We start from the raw sequence: 20,715 nt of genomic DNA, 5'->3' as shown, positions 1-20,715 counted from the left end.
CTATAATAATTATGGTTTTTGTTAAGCATGTACTATGTGCCGATACTGCTCTAAGCGCCGCGTTAGATACAAGGCAATCAGGTTGTCTCATGTGGGGCTCACAGTCTTAATCCCCATTTTACAGATGAGTCAACTGAGGCACAGAGAAGTTAAGTGGCTTACTCAAGGTCACACAGCAGACAAATGACGGAACCGGGATTAGAACCCATGTTCTATGACTCCCAAGCCCGTGCTCTTGCCACTAAGCTACTCTGTGGTGTACCCTTGCACCTGTCATTCTTCTGTGGCTGTCCCATCCTGCGGCCCTCCGCTCCACCCCAGAGGTGGGTTGCTTGGGAAGCCCTGATTGCAAGACCCCCCTCTCCTCGCCGGCAGCGGTGTCCCACTCGGGACCTGCCCAAAGTTTCCTGGGAATGAGGGACTGGCCGGAGTTCAGAACCGGATTTCTCATTTAGCTGTGCCTCCTCCTGCTGCTGTGTGACCTAATCAAGTCTCTTACCCTCTCTGGGCGTGAGGATTTCTGGGGCAGGCTAGGCCGAGCTCACTGGGATAGGCACCCAAGAGATTTCCCGGATGTTGGTGGGCGAGGAGTGCTCCCGTGGCATTCACGGAGTGGGGAGGGGGAGGTACAACCCCCCTATTTTCGCCTGGTTCCTAGATTCCCCCTCCCCCGCCCCCTTCCCTCATCACACCCCATCCCACCACATCCGGAGACCGGCACTGACCTTGCTGGAGAAGGTTGTGGGGGGTGGGGTGTGTGTGAGGAACATGGATGGAAGTGTCTCATTGTGTAATGGGAAGATGATAGGAGACTTGGGGAGAGCAGTGTGTGTCTCTTTTGTGTGTGTGTGCAAGCAGAAACCAAGCAGAATGGCAGAAAGAGACACCCAGGGACAAACAGACAGAGAAAGGGAGAAGCTTAGAGAAAGTTTTAGAGATAGAGACACCAACAGATACAGAGGTACTTAGAAAGAGATAGAAATGGAAAGACATCACATCTCCTCTAGGAAGCCTTCCCTGACTAATTTCTCATCTCCCCACCCTATTTTTCTTCCCTACTGTGTCACCTATGCACCTGAGTCCATACCCTCTAAACACTTCATTACTCATCCCACCCCCACAGCATGAATGTACATATCTTTATGCCTATTTCCCTTACCTGTAATTTATTTTATTGTCTGTCTCCTCAGACTGTAAACTCCTTGAGGGTAGGGATCATGTTTACTAACTTTATTGTACTCTCCCAAGTGTTTAGTACAGTATTCTGCACTCAGTGCTCATACACACAAAGAGATAGTTATAGAGAGACACAGGTGGTCAAGGAAGAAGAGTTTATGGCTGGGTCCCCTTGAGCTGGGCTATTAAGTTTGGCCTTTGGCGTATACTCTTCCCGGGGCAGTGAACTCTGAGTCCAGACTCGGGGCCCAGGACAGGGCTTTGACCTCTTCTCTGGTGGCCTGGTTCTCTGTCGGGAAGGGGAGAGAGGGGAAGGGAATCCCTGCCTTGAAGCCTTTTTCCTGGAGAATCAATTAATCAGTGGTATTTATTGAGTGCTTTCTGTGTGTAGAGCACTGTATTAAGCACTTGGGAGAGTACAATACAAGAGTTGGTAGACACATCCGCTCTCACGGCTTTGACTACCATCTCTACGCAGATGACACGCAGATCTACATCTCCGCCCCTGTCCTCTCCCCCTCCCTTCAGGCTCGCATCTCCTCCTGCCTCCGGGACGTCTCCACCTGGATGTCGGCCCGCCACCTAAAACTCAACATGAGCGAGACTGAGCTCCTCATCTTCCCTCCCAAACCCGGTCCGCTCCCAGACTTCTCTATCACCGTGGATGGCACGACCATCCTTCCCGTCCCGCAGGCCCGCAATCTCGGTGTCATCCTTGACTCGTCCCTCTCGTTCACCCCACACATCCTATCCGTTACCGAGACCTGCCGGTTTCACCTCTACGATATCGCCAAGATCCGCCCTTTCCTCTCCACCCAAACGGCTACCTTACTATTACGGGCTCTCGTTATATCCCGGCTAGACTACCGTGTCGGCCTTCTCTCTGACCTCCCTTCCTCCTCTCTCGCCCCGCTCCGGTCTATTCTTCACTCCGCTGCCCGGCTCATCTTCCCGCAGAAACGATCTGGGCATGTCACTCCCCTTCTTAAACAACTCCAGTGGTTGCCTATCGACCTCCGCTCCAAACAAAAACTCCTCACTCTAGGCTTCAAGGCTCTCCATCACCTTGCCCTTTCCTACCTCTCCTCCCTTCTCTCTTTCTACCGCCCACCCCGCACGCTCCGCTCCTCTGCCACCCACCTCCTCGCCGTCCCTCGGTCTCGCCTATCCCGCCGTCGACCCCCGGGTCACGTCCTCCCGCGGTCCTGGAACGCCCTCCCTCCTCACCTCCGCCAAACCGATTCTCTTTCCCTCTTCAAAACCTTACTTAAAAATCACCTCCTCCAAGAGGCCTTCCCAGACTGAGCTCCTCTTCCCCCTCTACTCCCTCTGCCATCCCCCCTTTACCTCTCCGCAGCTAAAGCCTCATTTTCCCCTTTTCCCTCTGCTCCTCCACCTCTCCCTTCCCATCCCCACAGCACTGTACTCGTCCGCTCAACTGTATATATTTTCGTTACCCTATTTATCTTGTTAATGAATTGTACATCGCCTTGATTCTATTTAGTTGCCATTGTTTTTACGAGATGTTCTTCCCCTTGACGCTGTTTAGTGCCATTGTTCTTGTCTGTCCGTCTCCCCCGATTAGACTGTAAGCCCGTCAAACGGCAGGGACTGTATCTGTTGCCGACTTGTTCATCCCAAGCGCTTAGTACAGTGCTCTGCACATAGTAAGCGCTCAATAAATAAATACTATTGAATGAACATTCCCTGCCCACAGGGAATTTACACTTCAGAGGGATTTATATATATAACATTATTTATTTAAAAATTATGGGACTATACATAAGTGCTGTGGAGTTGAGGGCAGGGTGAATATCACATGCTAAAAGGATACAGATCCAAGTGCAGAAGGGAGAGAGATTAGGGAAAAAGAGGCTTAATCAGGGAAGGCTGCTGAACTGCTGCTCAGGGCTTTCCCATCTCCTTCCTCTGGAACACTGGTCTTCTTCCGGCCTCCTTTTTGACCCCTCAGGCAGCAGATTGTTTTGATTTCCAGGGCAAGGCTGCAGGATGGTCTCTAAAGAACGAACACTTGCAGTTCCTGCCTGAGCCAGGATGGATTTTTTTTAATGGTATTTGTTAAGGGCTTATTATGTGTCAAGCACTGTTCATTCATTCAATCAATCATATTTATTGAGCGCTTACTGCGTGCAGAGTACTGTACTAAGCCCTTGGAAAGTACAATACGGCCAATAAAGAGAGACATTCCAAGCCCACAACAGGCTCACAGTCTAGTGGAGGGGAGACAGAAACCAGTACAAGTTCTAAACACTGGGGTAGATGCAAGTTTATCCTGTGGGATACAGTCCTTGTCCCAAATAATAATAACTGTGGTATTTGTTAAGCGCTTACTATATGCCAAGCACTGTTCTAAGCATTGGGGTAGATAGAAGCCAATCAAGTTGTCCCACAGGGGGCTCACAGTCTTAATCCCCATTTTACTGATGAGGTAACTGAGGCACAGAGAAGTTAAGCGACTTGCCCAAGGTCACACAGCAGACAAGTGGCAGAGCCGGGATTAGAAGCCATGACCTCTGACTCCCAAGCCGTTGCTCTTTCCACTAAGCCACGCTGCTTCCCAAATGGGAGTCACAGTCAAATAAGAAGGAGAACAGATATTGAATCCCCATTTTGCAGATTTGCTGTTCGGTCCCTGGGGACTGAGGTCCCTTTCCCCACCCCACCCCTCATCCAGCTACTACGAACCTTGGGATTTGATGCCTAATGAAATTGTAGTATCTGAATTCATTCAATAGTATTTATTGAGCACTTACTATGTGCAGAGCACTGTTCTAAGCGCTTGGGCTGTACAAATCGGTAACAGAAGAGGCAGTCCCTGCCCTTTGATGGGCTTACAGTCTACAATCTGTACATAGTACCGTGCTACTAAATGTTAGGGTGTAGATTCAAGATCATCTGATCAGGCACAGTCCCTGTCTCAAACAAAGCTCACAGTTTAAGGGTGAAGTAGCACAGGTATTGAATCAGCCTATTTTTACAGCCAAGAAAACTAAGGCCCAGAAAAGTGAAGTGACTTGCTCGAGGTCACAGAGAAGTCAAGTGGTAGAGTAGGGATTTGAATCTGGATCCTCTGATGCTTGGGCCCATGCTCCGCATGGCATAGTGGATAGAGCACGGGCCTGGGAATCAGAAGGTCATGGGTTTAAATTCAGGCTCTGCTCCTTGTCTGCTGTGTGACCTTGGGCAAGTTACTTAACTTCTCTGCCTTTCACTTCACTTATCTGTGCTTCATTCAATCATATTGAATTCATTCAATCACATTTATTAAGCGCTTACTGTTTGCAGAACACTGATACTAAGCGCTAGGCTTCAGTTACCTCATCTTTAAACTGGGGATTGGGACTGTGAGCCCCATGTGCTACAAGGACTGTGTTCAACCCTCTTTGCTTGTATCCACCCCACTGTTTAGTACAATGCCTGACACATAGTAAGTGCTTAACAAATACCACAGTTATTATTATTATTATTATTTCCATTAGTCTGCACGGCTTCTCTGGTCCGGGTTCTTGCTGACCATTGCCCTTCCCCCCCATCTGCCCACCCTCCGTGGCCACGCTCCTTTCCACTTAAACCTGAGTCCAAGAGTGTGTTGGCGCTGGGGCAGGGCAGCTGAGCTGATTTAACTGCAGCAGTGAAAAGGGAGAAACCCTGCATATAATGACATAGAACCCTCTTTGTTCTCAAGAACTAGGGGTTGGCTGAAGCTGGGATTGGGGGGGGAGGGGGTTTGAGGAAAGGAGGATGTGGAGGAGGGGAAGGGGTTAGCAGGGGAGGGGAATGGTCAGTTGGGGTGGGGGGAGGAGGGGAATATTATTATGGGAGTGAGTCAGTCAGTTGTATTTATTGCTTACTGTGTGCTGAGCGCAGTATGGAGTGCTAAGGAGAGTTCAGTATAACAATAAGCAGACACATTCCCTGCCCACAGTGAGTTTACAGTCCAGAGGGAAGGAAGGGAATGGGGATGGGAGAGGAGGGGAGGAAATAAGAGAGCTGGAGGACACTGAGGCTGGTCTCCATCTTGTTTCTTGTTTTCTGTGGCCAAAGTAGCTTGGTCCCTGCAGTGGGCTCAGGCCAGACACTGTTAACCATCCTGTTAGCCTGGCCAGGCGGGCCTTGCCCACAACCTCAGCCTACCTCCTTCTCTTAAAACCGGTCTTATACCATAAGGAGATGAAACCACAGTCATAAGTTCAGGGGCCTGGCTAAGCAGTTGGAATGATCTTCAAGGGGATTATCCATTTGGTGGACTATCCAGAGCAGATCTCTACCTCTCACCTGGCTTGAAAGAGCCTGCCATTGCTTTGATTATCCCCCACCATATGGACTGCCCAGGCTCTGCTAACCCAAGATCACTTCCACTCAATTCCCAGACAGCTCACTGGATGGTCTGCCCCACCCCTGCCCTACCAGGGTTCAAGCTGCCTACTCCATTATTTATTATCAGTTGATTTGTATTATCCAGGTCATTGCTGCCCAGCACTGCTATGGTTCCCATTATGGCTGGGAGGGACTCAAGGTTGAGAAACACTTTCCCTTTGAGTGTCCTAACAGGGTAAGGGAGAAGGAACAGGTAGCCAGGAGGTAGAATAATGTCAATTGTGGTATTTATTAAGTGCTTACAATGTGCCAAGCACGGTACTAAGCAATGGGGTAGATACAAGATAATCACTCCTACATCGGGCTCACAGTCTAAGTGGGATGTAGAGCAGGTATTGAATCCCTATCTTGTAGATGAGGGAACTGAGGCACAGAGAACTTCATTCATTCAATCGTATTTATTGAGCACTTACTGTGTGCAGAGCACTGTGCTAAGCACTTGGGAAGTACACTTCAGAAGTTGTGACTTGCCCACGTTCACACATCAGGAAAGTGGTGGAACTGGGATTAGAACCCAGGTTCTCTGACTCCCAGGCCCATCCACACTCATTCCACTGGGCCACGTTGCTTCCCTAGGAGTGGGGAATGGGACCTTTGACCTTTGAGCTGGACTGGATTGGAGGAGGGACTGTGATGTGGGATCAACCCAGGAAATTTTTAAAGCTCCTTGCAGATAGTCACTGGTCCAGGTGACTGGCACAGTGCCAACCAGTAGACCAGAATTCAGTTACTCTTGGTTGGATTCCCAGGCTCCCCTGGAGCACATAAACTTTAGGGAGAGAATCTTATTTGTAGCATAACAATGTAATAGTATTTATTGATTCATCAATCCATCAATCAATGGTATGTATCGAACACTCACTATGTGAAGAGCACTATACTAAGCGCTTGGGAAAATACAACAGAATTAGCATTCACATTCCCTGCCCATAACTAGTTTATAGTCCTGATGGGCAAGCAGGGGTTGGTGTCTCCCCAGGCACCGAGTCCCCATTGCCCCCATCACAGCTTCCACTATTAACTCCCCCAGGGCTGCTCCAATGGAAACAAATTACGATTCAGGGAGCTTGGGGGTGATTTGTGAAATCCAATAACTGGTATTTTGTTAAGCACTTACTATGTGTTAAGCCCAGTAGTAAGCACTTGGCCACCTAGATCAGACTTTCCCTGTCCCATATAATAATAATGTTGGTATTTGTTAAGCGCTAACTCTGTGCTGAGCACTGTTCTAAGCGCTGGGGTAGATACATGGCAATCAGGTTGTCCCACATAGGGCTCACAGACTTCATCCCCATTTTACACATGAGGGAACTGAGGCACAGAGAAGTTAGGGGACTTGCCCAAGGTCACACAGCTGACAATGGGACTCATAGCTCCAAGAGGGAGAACAGGAATATAATCCCCATTTCACAGATGGAGAAGCTGAGACTCGGCCAAGTTTAAGTAATTTGCCCAAGATCACAAAGCAGGCAAGTGGCAGCCCTGGGAATCAACTGATCAGTGGAATTTATTTAGTGCTTACTCTGTGCAGCGCACAGTAAAATATGTTTGTGAGAGTACGGTAGGGCAACTTGACATGATCCCTGTCCTTAAGAACGTTGCAGTCTAGCAGAGGAGACTACAGCAGCGTGGCTCAGTGGGAAGAGCCCGGGCTTGGGAGTCAGAGGTCATGGGTTCAAATCCCGGCTCTGCCGCTTGTCAGCTGCGTGTCTTTGGGCAAGTCACTTCACATCTCTGGGCCTCAGTTCCCTCAACTGTCAAATGGGGATGAAGATTGGGAGCCCCATGTGGGACAACCTGATCATCTCATATCCTCCCCAGTGCTTAGAACAGTGCCTTGCACATAGTAAGCGCTTAACAAATGCCATCATTATTATTTGCCTGCTGTGTGACCTTGGGCGCTTTGCACATACTAAGTGCTTAACAAATGCCATCATTATTATTCAGAGAAGCAGCGTGGCTCAGTGGAAAGAGCCCAGGCTTGGGAGTCAGAGGTCATGGGTTCTAATCCCCGCTCAGCCGCTTGTCAGCTGTGTGACTTTGGGCCGGGGAGTTAACTTCACTTCTCTGTGCCTCAGTTACCTCATCTGTAAAATGGGGAGTAAAACTGTGAGCCCCGTGTGGGACAACCTGATCACCTTGTATCCTCCCCCCCCCCCCAGCACTTAGAACAGGGCTTTGCACATAGTAAGCACTTAACAAATACCTCCATTATTGTTGTTGTTGTTTCATTCATTCAATCATATTTATTGAGCATTTACTATGTGCAGAGCACTGTACTAAGCGCTTGGAATAATATAAATGAGAAGCAGCATGGCTCAGTGGAAGGAGCCCGGGCTTGGGAGTCAGAGGTCATGGGTTCGAATCCTGGCTCTGTCACTTGTCAGCTGTGTGACTGTGGGCGAGTCACTTCACTTCTCTGTGCCTCAGTTACCTCATCTGTAAAATGGGGATTAACTGTGAGCCTCCCGTGGGACAACCTGATTACCCTGTATCTGCCCCAGCGCTTAGAACAGTGCTCTGCACATAGTAAGCGCTTAACAAAATACCAACATTATTATAATTCAGCAACAGATAGAGACAACCCCCGCCCAATGATGGGCTGACAGTCTAATCGGGGGATATGCCTGCTATTTACCTGCCTATTTGCCTGCTGGGTGACCTGGGGCAAGTCCCTTCCCTTTTCTGGGTCTCCGTTTCCTCCTCTGTAAAATGGGGATTCAATACCTGTCCTCCCTCTCTCTTGGACTGTGAGCCCTAAGTGGGATGGGGCCTGGGTCTAACGTGCTTATAATAATAATAATGTTGGTATTTGTTAAGCGCTTACTACGTGCAGAGCACTGTTCTAAGAGCTACGGTAGATACAGGGGAATGAGGTTGTCCCACGTGAAGCTCCCAGTCTTCATCCCCATTTGACAGATGAGGGAACTGAGGCCCAGAGAAGTGAAGTGACTTGCCCACAGTCACCCAGATGATAACTAGAGAAGCAGCGTGGCTCAAGAGAAGCAGTGTGGCTCAGTGGAAAGAGCCCGGGCTTGGGAGTCAGAGGTCATGAGTTCGAATCCCGCCTCTGCCACTTGCCAGCTGTTTGACTGTGGGCAAGTCACTTCACTTCTCTGGGCCTCAGTTCCCTCATCTGTAAAATGGGGATTAAAACTGTAAGCCTCACGTGGGCCAACCTGATCACCTTGTATCCCCCAGCGCTTAGAACAGTGCTCTGCACATAGTAAGGGCTTGACAAATGCCAACATTATCATTATTACAAGTGGCAGAACTGGGATCTCCTAGGGACCCCAGTGCTTAGCACAGGATAAGAACTTGATATTCCACTTTATTCATCGACCACTCGATGGGGGGAGAGAAGAGGCGTCAAGTGGAGGAAGGAGCGGGGCGGGGGCTTGGAGGAGGAGGGGGAAGAAAGGAAAGGAGGATGGACGGGGGGGGGGGAGGAAAGAGAGAAGAGGTGGGTTAGGGAGGGGGTGGGGCCAGATGCAGGGGGCTGCCTCCGGGGGCTATTCTGCCCTCTGGAAGATCCTAGAAATAGCGGTGCCTTTCCGCCCACCCCTCAAATTCGAGGGCGGCCCCCCCCTCACCCCCCCGCCGAGGGGAGAAATGGTATTTCCCAGGGGGGCGGGGCCGGGAAGAGGGAGGCCGGCGGGCGGACGGGGGGGCTGGAGGGGGCGGTGAGTCACAGTGACGTCACGGGCAGACTTTTCCGTTGCGGCGAGGGGGCGGGGCCCGGCCGGAAAGGGGGCGGGTCCGGGGGCGGGGCCCGGGCGGGGGCGGGGCCCGGTCGGCCTGCCTGCCTCCCTCCCTCCCTGCCTGCCTGCCTGCCTGCCAGACCCGGACTCGTCAGAGCCCCAGCGGCAGCGGCAGCAGCAGCGGCGGCCGGAGCCGAGCCAGGCTGGTCCGGGAGCTCCAGGGGCTCCATCGCCGCCCTCGTCGCCCTCGCCGCAGGTGAGCCTGCCCCACCCTCCCCCGCTCCCACCGCGGGATCGGCCGCCGGGGCTGGATTTACCGCGGGGAGGAGGGCGCTCGGCGGCCCCGGGGAATGGGGACCCGGCGCGGGAAGGGGCGGGCGGCCGGGGCACGGCCGGGGCGAGGCCGGAGGGGGAGGGGACCCCCGCACCCCCCGCGCCTCCCGCACCCCCCGCACCCCGGCAGCTCCGGGAGACGCGGCGGTGGGGGCGGGGAGGCGGGCGGCGGCGCCCCCTAGCGGGAGGCGGGGAGAATACCCCGGGGGCCGGGGGAGATGCCCCCTCCCACCCCCCGCCCCCAGGAAGGCGGGACGCGGGAGAGAGAGATCAAATTCGATTTCATTTTTGATGACTCCCCTCCTCTTCTCCCCCGTCAATCCCCCCATTTCCCCTCCCCCGCCAGTCCCCGAGTTTCCCTTCCCCCAGTCCGTTTGGAATCGTCCGGTCCTTCCAGGACCCGGGTGGGGGGGAGGACTGTGCCCCCCTTCCCTTCTTCCATTCATTCAGTAGTACTTGTTGAGCGCTTACTCTGTGCAGAGCACTGGACTAAGCGCTCGGAATGGACAATTCAGTAACAGCTAGAGAAAATCCCTGCCCATTGACGGGCTGACAGTCTAATCGGGACCTCGGGACTTGTGGGGGGGAGGGAGGCTGAACCCGTTTCCTGGTGTCGCTCCACCCCCTGTCTTGAGAACGCGGATCTCCGAGCGCTTTTTAATTGGGGGAAGGTGTTTTGGAGCGGGCCTGGAGGGAATCGAAAGTTGGGGGGCTTGGGGGGGGTCCGGAGCTCCGGCGCCCCCTGCCGGCAGGGGACGAACAGCCTGGGGGGGTCCGGAGCTCCGGCGCCCCCTGCCGGCAGGGGACGGACAGCCTGGGGGTGGGGGGGACGACGACGACAGGGAGTTGTGTGTTTTGGGGCGGGGGGCGGTAATAATAATAATTATATTTGTTGAAACGCTTACTATGTGCAAAGCACTGTTCTAAGCGCTGGGGACACACAAGGTGATCAGGTTGTCCCACAGGGGGCTCCCAGTCTTAATCCCGGCTCTGCCACTTGCCAGCTGTGTGACTGTGGGCGTCACTTCACTGGGCCTCAGTGACCTCATCTGTAAAATGGGGATTAACTGTGAGCCTCACGTGGGGCAACCTGATGAGCCTGTATCTCCCCCAGCGCTTAGAACAGTGCTCGGCTCATAGTAAGCGCTAACAGATACCAACATGATTACCCCGTCCCCGCCCCGCAGCCCTTGTGTATCTAGGCACATATTTATTATTCCAAGTCACTTCACTTCTCAGGACCTCAGCGACCTCATTTGTAAAATGGGGATGAAGACTGGGAGCCTCATGTGGGACAACCTGATGACCCTGTATCTACCCCGGCGCTTAGAACAGTGCTCTGCACATAGTCAGCGCTTAAATACCAACATTATTATTAATCCCCCTTTGACAGATGAGGTCACTGAGGCCCAGAGAAGTGACGTGACTCGCCCAAAGTCACCCAGCTGACAAGTGGCAGAGCGGGATTAGAACCCGTGACCTCTGACTCCCCGGCCCGGGCTCTTGCCACTGAACCACGCGGCTTCTCGGCCGCGGTGGAGGAGGCTGGGGATTCTTGGCCTCCCTCCGGCCCCGGGAGTCCGGTGTCGGGTCAGGCCCCGCCGGCCGGAGGAAGTGGCCGGGGCCACGGACCACGGGTCCTGGTTCCGGCCGGGAGGCCCTGCCTCCCGCAGCTGCTCACACACCTGGGGGCGGCCCAGGCCCAGGAAACCCCTGGCTCTCGTCCTCCTCGCCCCCGCCCCCCAGGCCTCACTTGACCCCTGCTCCCGCAGCGGGCGGGGGAGGGGCCGGAGGAGGTGCGGATTCTTGGAAAGTGGCGCAGGAGGAGGAAGGCTGGATGGTCCCGGTCCCCCGCCCCTCCCCTTCCCCACCCGGGCCTCCCTTCCCCTTCGTCACAGTAACCCCTGCCGGTTTGGAAATCCATCGGGCAGTGCGCTCTGTCCCTGCCCAAGCTGCCCGCCCCCTGCCTGGGGCTTTCTGGGGAAAAGTCTGCAAACCTGTTTTTCCTCCCCCAGCACCCCCCCCTCGGCCCTCCCGCTCTCCGTTCATTGGTGAAAATAAACAATGTAGTCGTTTCTCTCATTCCTCCCCCTCCCGCGCCCACCCCCTCTGCCTCGGCGCCCGGGAGTGGGGGTGGTCGCTTCTTGCCTCGTGGAGGAAAATGACCCCTCCAGGTGCGCCTGGAGCCTGCGTGTTGAGGGCGTGGGTGTGCACGTGCCAGTGGGCATACACGCAGGTGCCTGTGAGTATACATGTGGATGTGTGCGCACGTGTGCATCCAGTTGCTTAATAATACTGATGGCATTCCTTAAGCGCTGACTATGTGCCAAGCACTGTTCTAAGCGCTGGGAGGGATACAGGGTAATCAGTTTGTCCCACCTGGGGCTCACAGTCTTAATCCCCATTTTCCAGATGAGGTAAGTAACTGAGCACAGAGAAGTTAAGTGACTCGCCCAAAGTCACAGAGCTGACAAGTGGCGGAGCGGGGATTAGAACCCATAACCCCTGACTCCCAAACCCGTGCTCCTTCTACTGAGCCATGCCGCTTCTCAGATGCTTGTGTGCAAGGATGCACCGAGAGGCGGATCGCCCGCGATAACCGGCCTTCTGTAGTCTTAAAGTATGGACTTATGAGTTGGCCGACGGGCTTGGACCCTCCCCGACCTGGGTGTGGGGTGGAAGCAGCATGGTATAATGGATAGAGCTTGGGCCTGGAAGTCAGGTCATGGGTTCTAATCCCGACTCTGCCACTTGTCTGCTGTGTGACCTTGGGCAAGTCACTAATGTTCTCCGTGCCTCAATTACCTCATCTGTAAAATGGGGATTTGAAACCGTGAGCCCAACGTGGGACGGGTACTGTGTCCAACCTCTTATGCTTGTATCCACCCCAGCGCTTAGTAGAGTGCCAGGCACATAGCAAGCGCTTAACGGATACCATTATTATGCCCAGGCGGTACACCCAACACCCACTCGGACTGGAGTTACGTGAGTGGGCCGGGGGCACCCGGCTTCCTGCGGGCTGCTCTTTCCCACGATTATTTGCGACCCCCTCCCTCAGGTGCCCTTCCCCCAGACCCCCTTCCCCGACCGTCGTCCTGGCAAGACATGTCTGGGCTGGGCGGCAAGAAGAGAGGCAAAGGTCAGGTCGGAGCCCGGGGGGTCGGAGGTCGGGGGTCGCGGGGTCAGAGGCCGAGAGCGGCCCCCGGCTGGCGGCTCCGGGTCTAAGGGGGCCGTTCGGACTGTCACGTGGGAGGGGGGCGGTCACGTGTGAGAACCAATCTATTTTTATCCCGAGAGTGAGGTTATGAAACCCGCAGCTAGATGAGTTTGAGCTTGGCTTTCTGTGGGGGGGGGGGGTCGAGCTTGGGGGCTGTGCTTGGTTTCTCAGGCCCAGAGCCCTGAAACCTTGCTGAATCTCTCAAGCCCCCTGATTCTGCACAGTTTGTGGGTCCCCCCGACCCCGGCCCCAAGCTGCAGTGCTGGTGGGCAGGAGGAGCTGGGAGGTGAGGGGCCACAGGAAGGAAAACCACTTTCAGGGTCAGAAATGGTGGGAGGGATCGAGGACTTGACCCACCAGTTGGAGGATGGGATGGAGGGGGGGTTCCCCCAGAAAGCAGACTGTAGACTGTAAGGTCCTTGTAGGCAGGGAACTAACTGGTCTACCAACTGTTTCAGTTGTACTCTCAAGCGCTTAGTGTCATGCTTTGCATACAGTAAGCACTCAATAAATACCTTTGATTGAAATTAGCACAACCTGCGGCAGATGGGATCCCCAGAAACTCAGCCAAAAGTTTCACCCAAACCCCGACCTCGGGACAGTCCTGTTTTGAGCCTTCCATCCCTGTTCGGTGGGTCTGTTACCAGCAGAACCCCCCCCCCCCCGCCCATTTGCCCCTTGGGAATCCCCTGTCCCCCCAGACTCTGGGTTTAAGCAGTTTACAGGGTGAGGGGGGGCGGCAGACATGTTCACAAGTGGTTCCGGGACCCGGCCTGGCTGGAGCAAGAGGCCCAAGTCTGGGGGCTTGAGGAGAGAAACCGCCACCTTCCACCCCCCACCCCTCCCGCCAGAGTGGTTATCCTCTCCCTCTGTCCCTCCCCTGGCCCTGAACTGGGTGACCTCCCCTCTGTACGCTCTCCTGCCCCTCCCCCACCGCTGGTGCAGTGAGGAAGGAATTCAGAGCACATCTGGGCTAAATATTTGCTCGAAGGATTTCCAGAGTGGTGGGAGTTACGGTGCCAGGGAGGGATTCCTGTGAGTTTGACCCGCTGCTTCTGTTGGAGGGGCGGGGGTTTCCATGAAATGGATGAGGAAGGGGCCGGCGCTCGGAGGAGAACGGAATGTTTCAGGAGGCTGCCAGGGCCCCGGAGCCACCGCCCTCCCAGCTCCGGGACAGCCCTGCCGGCCCTGTGGCCAGGGTGGGGCCGCTATGGGGGGAGGGGGCTGCCCAGTGAGGGGGGCAAGTCCTTATTCTGGTGGTTTGTGCCCACATCTACCCCTTGAATTCTGGGTCTCTGCAGAACCCCAGGGCTCTCTGCAGAAAAAGGTCTCGGATGGTCTCCTGGTAGGCCGTCAGCGGTGTGGCCTACCCACGGGTCAGGACTCAATCCGGGGGCAGTGCGGCAGGTCTGACTGCCCCAAGAAGCCCAAAGGCTACGCAGGGGTATGTCTGTGAACCCAGGAGCACAGGGGCTGCTCAGCCTTGGGGAGGGGTTCCGGGGATTGCCCGCAGCCTAGAGGAAGAAGGCACTATCCCTGTCCTCGAGAGGCTGCCAGTTCATGAGGAGACGGGAAGCTTTTATATGCACATACACACATGCAAAAAGAAACATTCTTTCTGGGCAAGGTTGAAGTTGATGAGCTTGTAAGCTGAGGCGGACAGAGGAAGTCTTGTCTTCCCGCCCTCAGCTCTTGGGGCATCATCTTACCCGCACGCATCCCCCCGCCAACCAGTGCCAGTGCCTCCAGGGGGAACAGGAAGCTGGGTCTGTCTATGGCCTGTCACAGCATGTGATGATGCCACAGGTGGCCAGGACTGGGTTGGTGGCAAAAAAGCCAAAACAGCCACTCCCTGAGATAGAGGGGACATGGGGGGAGGCTGGGCCTGATACTGAGGGCTCTCTTGTCTCAGCTCATAGCTATGGTAGCCAGGGCCTTTCACCAAACAATCTGTGGGCCCTGGTCACGGTGGGGTGCCGTACAAGAAAGAGGGTGGCAGAAAGGGCATGGGTCACCTACAGAGCCACTGCCACTCCCTATTTCACCCTTCATGAGGCCTGGTACTCTGGAAATTTTGGCAGCTCGACTGTCAGAGTGATGGACTGTTCACATGGGTGCATTTCAAAACTCCCTCCTCTTCCCTCCACCAGCCCTCTCACCTCTGGCTGACCTCCTTCTGGGGAGAGGCACCTGTCGACCACCTCCGGGGCCTCTCCTCCTTCCCTGCACCCAGATCTGTCTCCTATCATGCCAGCAAGGCCCTGAGGTCCAGCAGACTCCCCCCATCTTGTATGGTTTTGGGATGTCAGTGCCGCTACTCCTCTTAACTAGATAAATGAGAGTTGACGGGTTTGTCGAGCAGGGGGACCCCAACACATGGGGTGGTAGATGTATTATGTATGTACGAGTTTGTGAATGTGCGTATATGCACGGTTGGCCATTGTTGGTCAGGGCTTTAAGCAGGCTAGCTGCTCGAATCAATCAGCTGATGCTTGTAACATTTGGGACTGTTTAGGCCTTGTGGGGTGGTGCGCGCCACCCCTCCCCTCTTCCAGTTCAGGGCCAGCATCTTGCAAAGCATTGGTGGTGTTCAAGGAGGGGAAAGAGGGAGGCCTAAGAGAATGATGGACCCCAACATGTCCACTCATCACCCATCCCTGTGTCCCCCAGGACTCTGTGCCACAAGTGAAGCCCAATCATGAGTGCAGTGTTGAAACGCAAGTTTGATCAGCTGGAGGACGATGCTGCCTCCTCCTCCTCCTCCTCATCCTTCTGCTCGTCGGGATCCCCGGGCTCCTGCTCATCCGGCTGGACCTCCGACGAGGAGACCCCATCTGGCAGAGCCTCCCCCGGCCAGGAGTTAATCCGTGAGTAGCCCGGTGCCCTCGACCCCTGGAGGCTTGGAGTGGGGGGTGTCCCTGAGTCTTGGGGTGGGAGGCTCTGTGGGTCTCGAAGGCGGGTGTGTGTCGGGGGCTCGATCCTTGGTCACCCCAAAGTGGTGTCCAGGTCCCCCAGCCGCTACTCCTCACGTGACCTCTGTGTCTCCTCCTCTTCCAGCCCCGTCCATCCTCAGGAAGAGCCAGCCCCAGGCGAGGAAACGTGTAGCGTTCGCAGGAGTCACGGTGTTTTACTTCCTGCGCTGCCAGGGCTTCATAGGCGTGCCCAGCCGGGGCGGCTGCACCCTGGGCATGCTCCGTCGGCACAACTCCTGCCGCCGCTTCACGCTGGCCGAGTTCGCTGCCGAGCAGGTGCGCGGGCGGCAGGAGCGCCTGCGGGCACGGCTGAAGGAGGAGAAGCTGGAGGCCTTGAAGTGGAAGGTAGGCGTGGGGTCGGGTGAGGGGTGGAGACGGTGGCTGGGCTTGCCTGGTAGGAGCGGGGCAGCCTGGGGGTTTTTCGTCTGATGCCACTCCTCTTGACCCCCAGCTGACTCTGAGCGGCACGGAGGAGGGGGACGAGGCCGACCGGCTCACGGTGGACGACGTGTCGGATGTAGAGATGGACCTAAGTGGCGGGGAGCTGGACGGAGGGTCCTTCCTGCAGCCGAACCCCCCCAGGAGGCGCCGAGAGCTGCTGCGGGCAGCGGGCGTGCGCAAGATTGACCGGGAGGAGAAGCGGGAGCTGCAGTCACTGCGCCTCTCCCGTGAGGACTGCGGATGCAGCTGCCAGGACGTTTGCGATCCCGAGACCTGCAGCTGCAGCCTTGCCGGCATCAAGTGTCAGGTACCGCTGGGCCGGTGAGAGGGGGAGGGGGAGGCAGGGGCCCAGGCCTGTGGATAATCCATGGCCCAAAGTGGGGCCTCTGAGAAGCGTTGGCTGCCTCTCCGGCACCGCAGGCCCCCATCAGGCTTAGTCAGTGGAGGTCAGTTCTCCGCAGTTGGGTGCAGGGAAGCCTTGAGTAATGGCTGCTGTGCTCAGACTATGGGCCTCGGCCGCGTTAGTGGTGTGTTGGCGGCATCGGCTGCCTCACTGAGGTCGTTGGCTCCCGTCCGGCTCGTGAATTATCTGGGTCAGGGAGTGGGTAGTGGGTACGTGGTGGGGCGGCATGCTTCCTCGCTTGGGCTTCCGGCCCTGACCTCTGCTGGTCCTGCTCCCCCCCGCCACTTGCAGATGGACCACACGGCGTTTCCTTGCGGCTGCACCCGGGACGGCTGCCGCAACCGCGAGGGCCGCGTGGAGTTCAACCAGGCACGCGTGCAGACACACTTCATCCACACGGTCACACGGCTGGAGCTGGAGCGGAGCCAGTGGGCCGGCGGCCAGAGCGACCAGACCCCTGAGCCGCCCCCCTGCCCACGGCTCCCGACGCCAGTGGAGGAGGAGGAAGAGGAAGAGGAGGAGGAAGAAGGGGAGCGGGAACAGCCGCCCCCAGAGGCCACCCTCCCTCTCGGTACCGGGTTGGACTGCGGGGCTGTGGCCAGCCAGAGCGAGGAGCCTGAGGGACTGGCCGACAGGCCACACTTGGACGCCGGATTCGGCCGGACCCTGCCCCCCTCTGGCCTGGATGGGAGCTCTCCCTGTACTCCCTCCCTGGCTGCGGGCGAGCTGGGGGCCAGGGGCTCACTGGACCTTGGCCTGGCCGACTCCTTGGACCTGTTCCAGGTCCTGGCAGAGTACGGGCTGGGGCCGCTGGACCACCCTCTGCGGGATGCTGATCTCCTGGATGGCCTGTCAGCCCTGCAGCCCCCCTTCCCCGGCCTGGCCCCCTCCCCCGGAGAGCCGGGCCCCTGTGTCCTAGAGTCCCTGCTGGCGCTGGCTGAGGCCGGACCCGAGGCCCCTGCCCCCTTTGCGGACAGCCAACTGCTGGAGGATGCGCTGCTCCAGGCTTCTATGATGGAGGCAGTGCAGGTGTGAGGGGAGGCAAGCCCCTCTCTTCGGCCATGACGCAGGTGGTCATCTGAGTTTTGTGCAGAACCTTGCCACCCACTCACCACCCCTCCTGGACCATGGGCAGTCACTGCTACTCCCTTGAAGTTAGAGGGGTGGACCTACACAGGCGGTGGTCAGGGAGTCCCTCCCGCCCAGTCCCCTTCCCCCTATTTATTGCTGCACCAGCAGGAGGCCTGGGGGGGGGGGGGCTTGCTTGTGGCATGTCCTCAGGGGACTGGGCAGGCTTCCATGTCCCTTTGGGAACAGGGGCCCAGACCACCCTGCAGCCCTGTGGCCAGATGCTGGCCTTCATGTTCGTGACCCCTTACCCTGACAGATGGCTCCCCCCAACAAGGGCTTGCGTTGGCACAATCGCTCCTTCACACCCGACGCAGGAAGCAGTGGCTTCTGGCATGCAGGGGTAGGATCCATCAGGTGGTTTCAGCGCGACCGGTGGGAAGGGCTGTGGTCTCTACGGGGGTGGGCAGAGCCGCCCTCACCGGGCCCCACCTCTCAGAAGCCCGGATCCTTCTGGATACAGCCCTGCCCTAGAAGGCGAGACTCTGGTTTTCTGTAATTTATTTGGTGCGTTTGTGTCGGGTCATGAGCCGTGCTCTCAGGCAGAGTTTTTGATTTGGGCCTCCTCTGGGCCCAAACGGAGCTAGGCCGGATATTTCTAGATGTGGATTAGCAGACAGCCGCTGTGCCTGCTTCCTCGGGTGTGTGTTTGTCTACGGGCCCGGTACAAGTAAAGCCGCATCTTTTCTTCCTGACCGGCTGTGACCTGTGTTGTGTCTTATTGCAAAATTCATGGGCCATGGTGTGTGTTTGGGGATTGGTAGGGAGCATGAGGAGAGCCTCATTTATCCTGTCATGGGACCACCAAGAGCAGTTCAGAGTAGATAAAGGTAAGGAAGGGGATGCCAAAAAGACAAGAAGTCCCTGGCCGTTGTTCCTGGACCTGGCCCGGCCACTCTATGGTTACTCCCTCCATCATTCGGTGCCACAGTAACTCTACAGTCCGGGAGGGATGTCAGTTAGGGGGTGGCTGGCCTGTTCCTCCTGCCGCTGGCAGGTGTTTGCCCTGCTGCACAGCTGACCCTGAGCCAAGAGCTGTGTGAAACCAACTGAGCTGCTCCCAGCTGCATCCTGAGTCGTTTGCCTTGGGGAATGGGGTGGGGGCGGAGGAGGCTGCACATATGTGCACACAATCCCTGCACCTCTCTTATACACACACAAACACACACTCCCTCCCTCTCCCTCTCTCTCTTTCTCTCTCCCTCTCTCTCCCTCCCCCTGGGCAGCCAGGAATGGGGGCCCAAATTCCCTGAATACCCCATACCCAAAGTCACAGCCTTGTCCTCAGTTTCCTAATTTGTAAAATAAGACTGGTGTGTGGCGGCTGTTTCGGAGATGACAAACTCTGCTGGGGAGAACTGTCTGGTGTAGGGAGGCTTATCTCCAGAGCCCCCAGGATCTGAATTCAGCTCCTCTATCCTTAAGCCCTACCCTTGCAGCAACCCCACTCCCCACTCCAATCCCAGCATGGGTCCAGACAGAGATGTAGTATGTCAAGGAGGTTTGGTTTATTGGTTCAAGGTGGCCGGTTGGGTTAGACCGCAGGAGTGAGGGCCAGCGCTGGTCCTGTTCCTGGCCTGGCCTCCTCAAGCCCCACCGTTGACGTCCATGGTCTGCGGGACAAGTGAGGCTTCAGATCTTGTGAGCAGAGACCCAGGCCCGCTGGACCCACCCATCAACCAGTTGGGCTTCATTGACCCCCGATAGGTCCCAGAGAGCTGTACTGAGACCCCTGGGGAGTCCCCCAGATGTTGGAGCTGGAAGCGGGGTGGGGGTGGGACCCGGCCACGAGGGATGGTCTCCTCGGGGGTCTGAGAGGTGCCAGAGTGTGGCGGGGGATGAGCGAGGGGTCCCAGGAACTTGGGAGGGCAGGGGTGAGACTCACGTGGTAGATCCAGTTGGTGAAGGCGGAGACACGCGTGAAGACCGTGGGTTTCTGGAAGGTGTTGCAATGGGGCACGAGCCCGAAGCTCACGATGCCATGGACCTGCCACTCATCATCCCAGAAGCAGTGTAGGGGCCCACCTGAGTCACCCTGACGTGGGCAAAGGGCATTGTGGTAACCTCCTGGGTGCCTCAGCTGCCTGGTTCCCTCATCTCCCCCCACCCTGATGCCCCTGCAGCCAGTGCTGTTGGGCTAGTGGGGACCTCCAGTGCTCCCTGCCTGCTCTCCTGCCACTGGGCATCTGGGTCCAGCTAGAGGAGAAGGCCCCTCCCCTCCTTCCACGCAATGGGTGGCCAGTGAGGGGAACATATTTGGAAGCGGAGGTCTCCCCCTCCCTCTGATATGCCTTCCTGTGGCCCTTACGCTGCAGCCAGATGACCGCCCATCGCCGCCGGCGCAGATCATACTGTCCAGTGCGAAGGAACCCCACCAGTTGGGCTGGGAGCAGACCGAGTTTTCCACCACGGGGAGGAGGGCTTCCTGCAGGAGGCTGGGGACGGTCCAGTCCACTGGCAGGGGGCAAAGGGGGAGAGGTTCACAGTGCCCTACCCCGTCTGCCAGTGCTGGCAGCACTTCGTCTCCCAGCCAAGTGGCCTTGACCCTGGTGGTGACAGCATGTTGGGGTGCTGGAGCGATGAGATCTGGTCCCCTCTCCCTCCTGCCTCGGGAATACGACCTGGGGGCCGGCTGCAGGCAGCCTGCCACAACCTCTGCAAGCCCGTGCTAGCCCCGGCCAGGACTCTGGCCACAGATTAGTACCTGCTGCCACTCATTTGCTTGGGCTGGGCTGGGGTTGGGCTGAGATTGGGACTGGGGCCAAGGGATGGAGCTGGGCTTGGTCAGTGTCCACTCCCTCATGGGGACAGGACACTCCCTGCCCTGATGGGCTCATCCTCCAGTGCTCACAGCTATCCACTCCCCAGCCAGACACATAGCAGGGGTGATCAGCAGGCAGAACGTGGTCATCTCGGGGCAGCCGGGCCAGGGCCACGAAGCCGTTG

General features: G+C 56.6%; 1 protein-coding gene across 1 annotated transcript; it reads left to right on the top strand.

Moving 5' to 3' along the window:
- Positions 1-9,413: 9,413 nt before the first annotated feature.
- Positions 9,414-18,464, top strand: CSRNP1 (cysteine and serine rich nuclear protein 1). The gene is made up of 5 exons (XM_029078421.2): positions 9,414-9,531; positions 15,496-15,692; positions 15,883-16,142; positions 16,249-16,545; positions 16,933-18,464. The coding sequence occupies exons 2-5, from the start codon at positions 15,524-15,526 to the stop codon at positions 17,674-17,676; spliced, it is 1,470 nt and encodes a 489-aa protein (XP_028934254.1). The 5' UTR covers positions 9,414-9,531; positions 15,496-15,523; the 3' UTR covers positions 17,677-18,464.
- The last annotated feature ends 2,251 nt before the right edge of the window (positions 18,465-20,715 follow it).

This window comes from Ornithorhynchus anatinus, chromosome 13 (assembly GCF_004115215.2).
Source record: "Ornithorhynchus anatinus isolate Pmale09 chromosome 13, mOrnAna1.pri.v4, whole genome shotgun sequence".
Taxonomy (NCBI): Eukaryota; Metazoa; Chordata; class Mammalia; order Monotremata; family Ornithorhynchidae; genus Ornithorhynchus; species Ornithorhynchus anatinus.
The sequence above is the reverse complement of the archived record's forward strand: the minus strand, read 5'-3'. Positions and strand labels throughout refer to the sequence as shown.

Coding starts and splice junctions, on each gene's coding strand:
- CSRNP1 (XM_029078421.2), top strand. CDS start 15,524: ATGAGTGCAGTGTTGAAACGCAAGTTTGATCAGCTGGAGGACGATGCT. Junction 16,143..16,248: donor TGGAGGCCTTGAAGTGGAAG/GTAGGCGTGGGG, acceptor CTTGACCCCCAG/CTGACTCTGAGCGGCACGGA. Junction 16,546..16,932: donor TTGCCGGCATCAAGTGTCAG/GTACCGCTGGGC, acceptor CGCCACTTGCAG/ATGGACCACACGGCGTTTCC.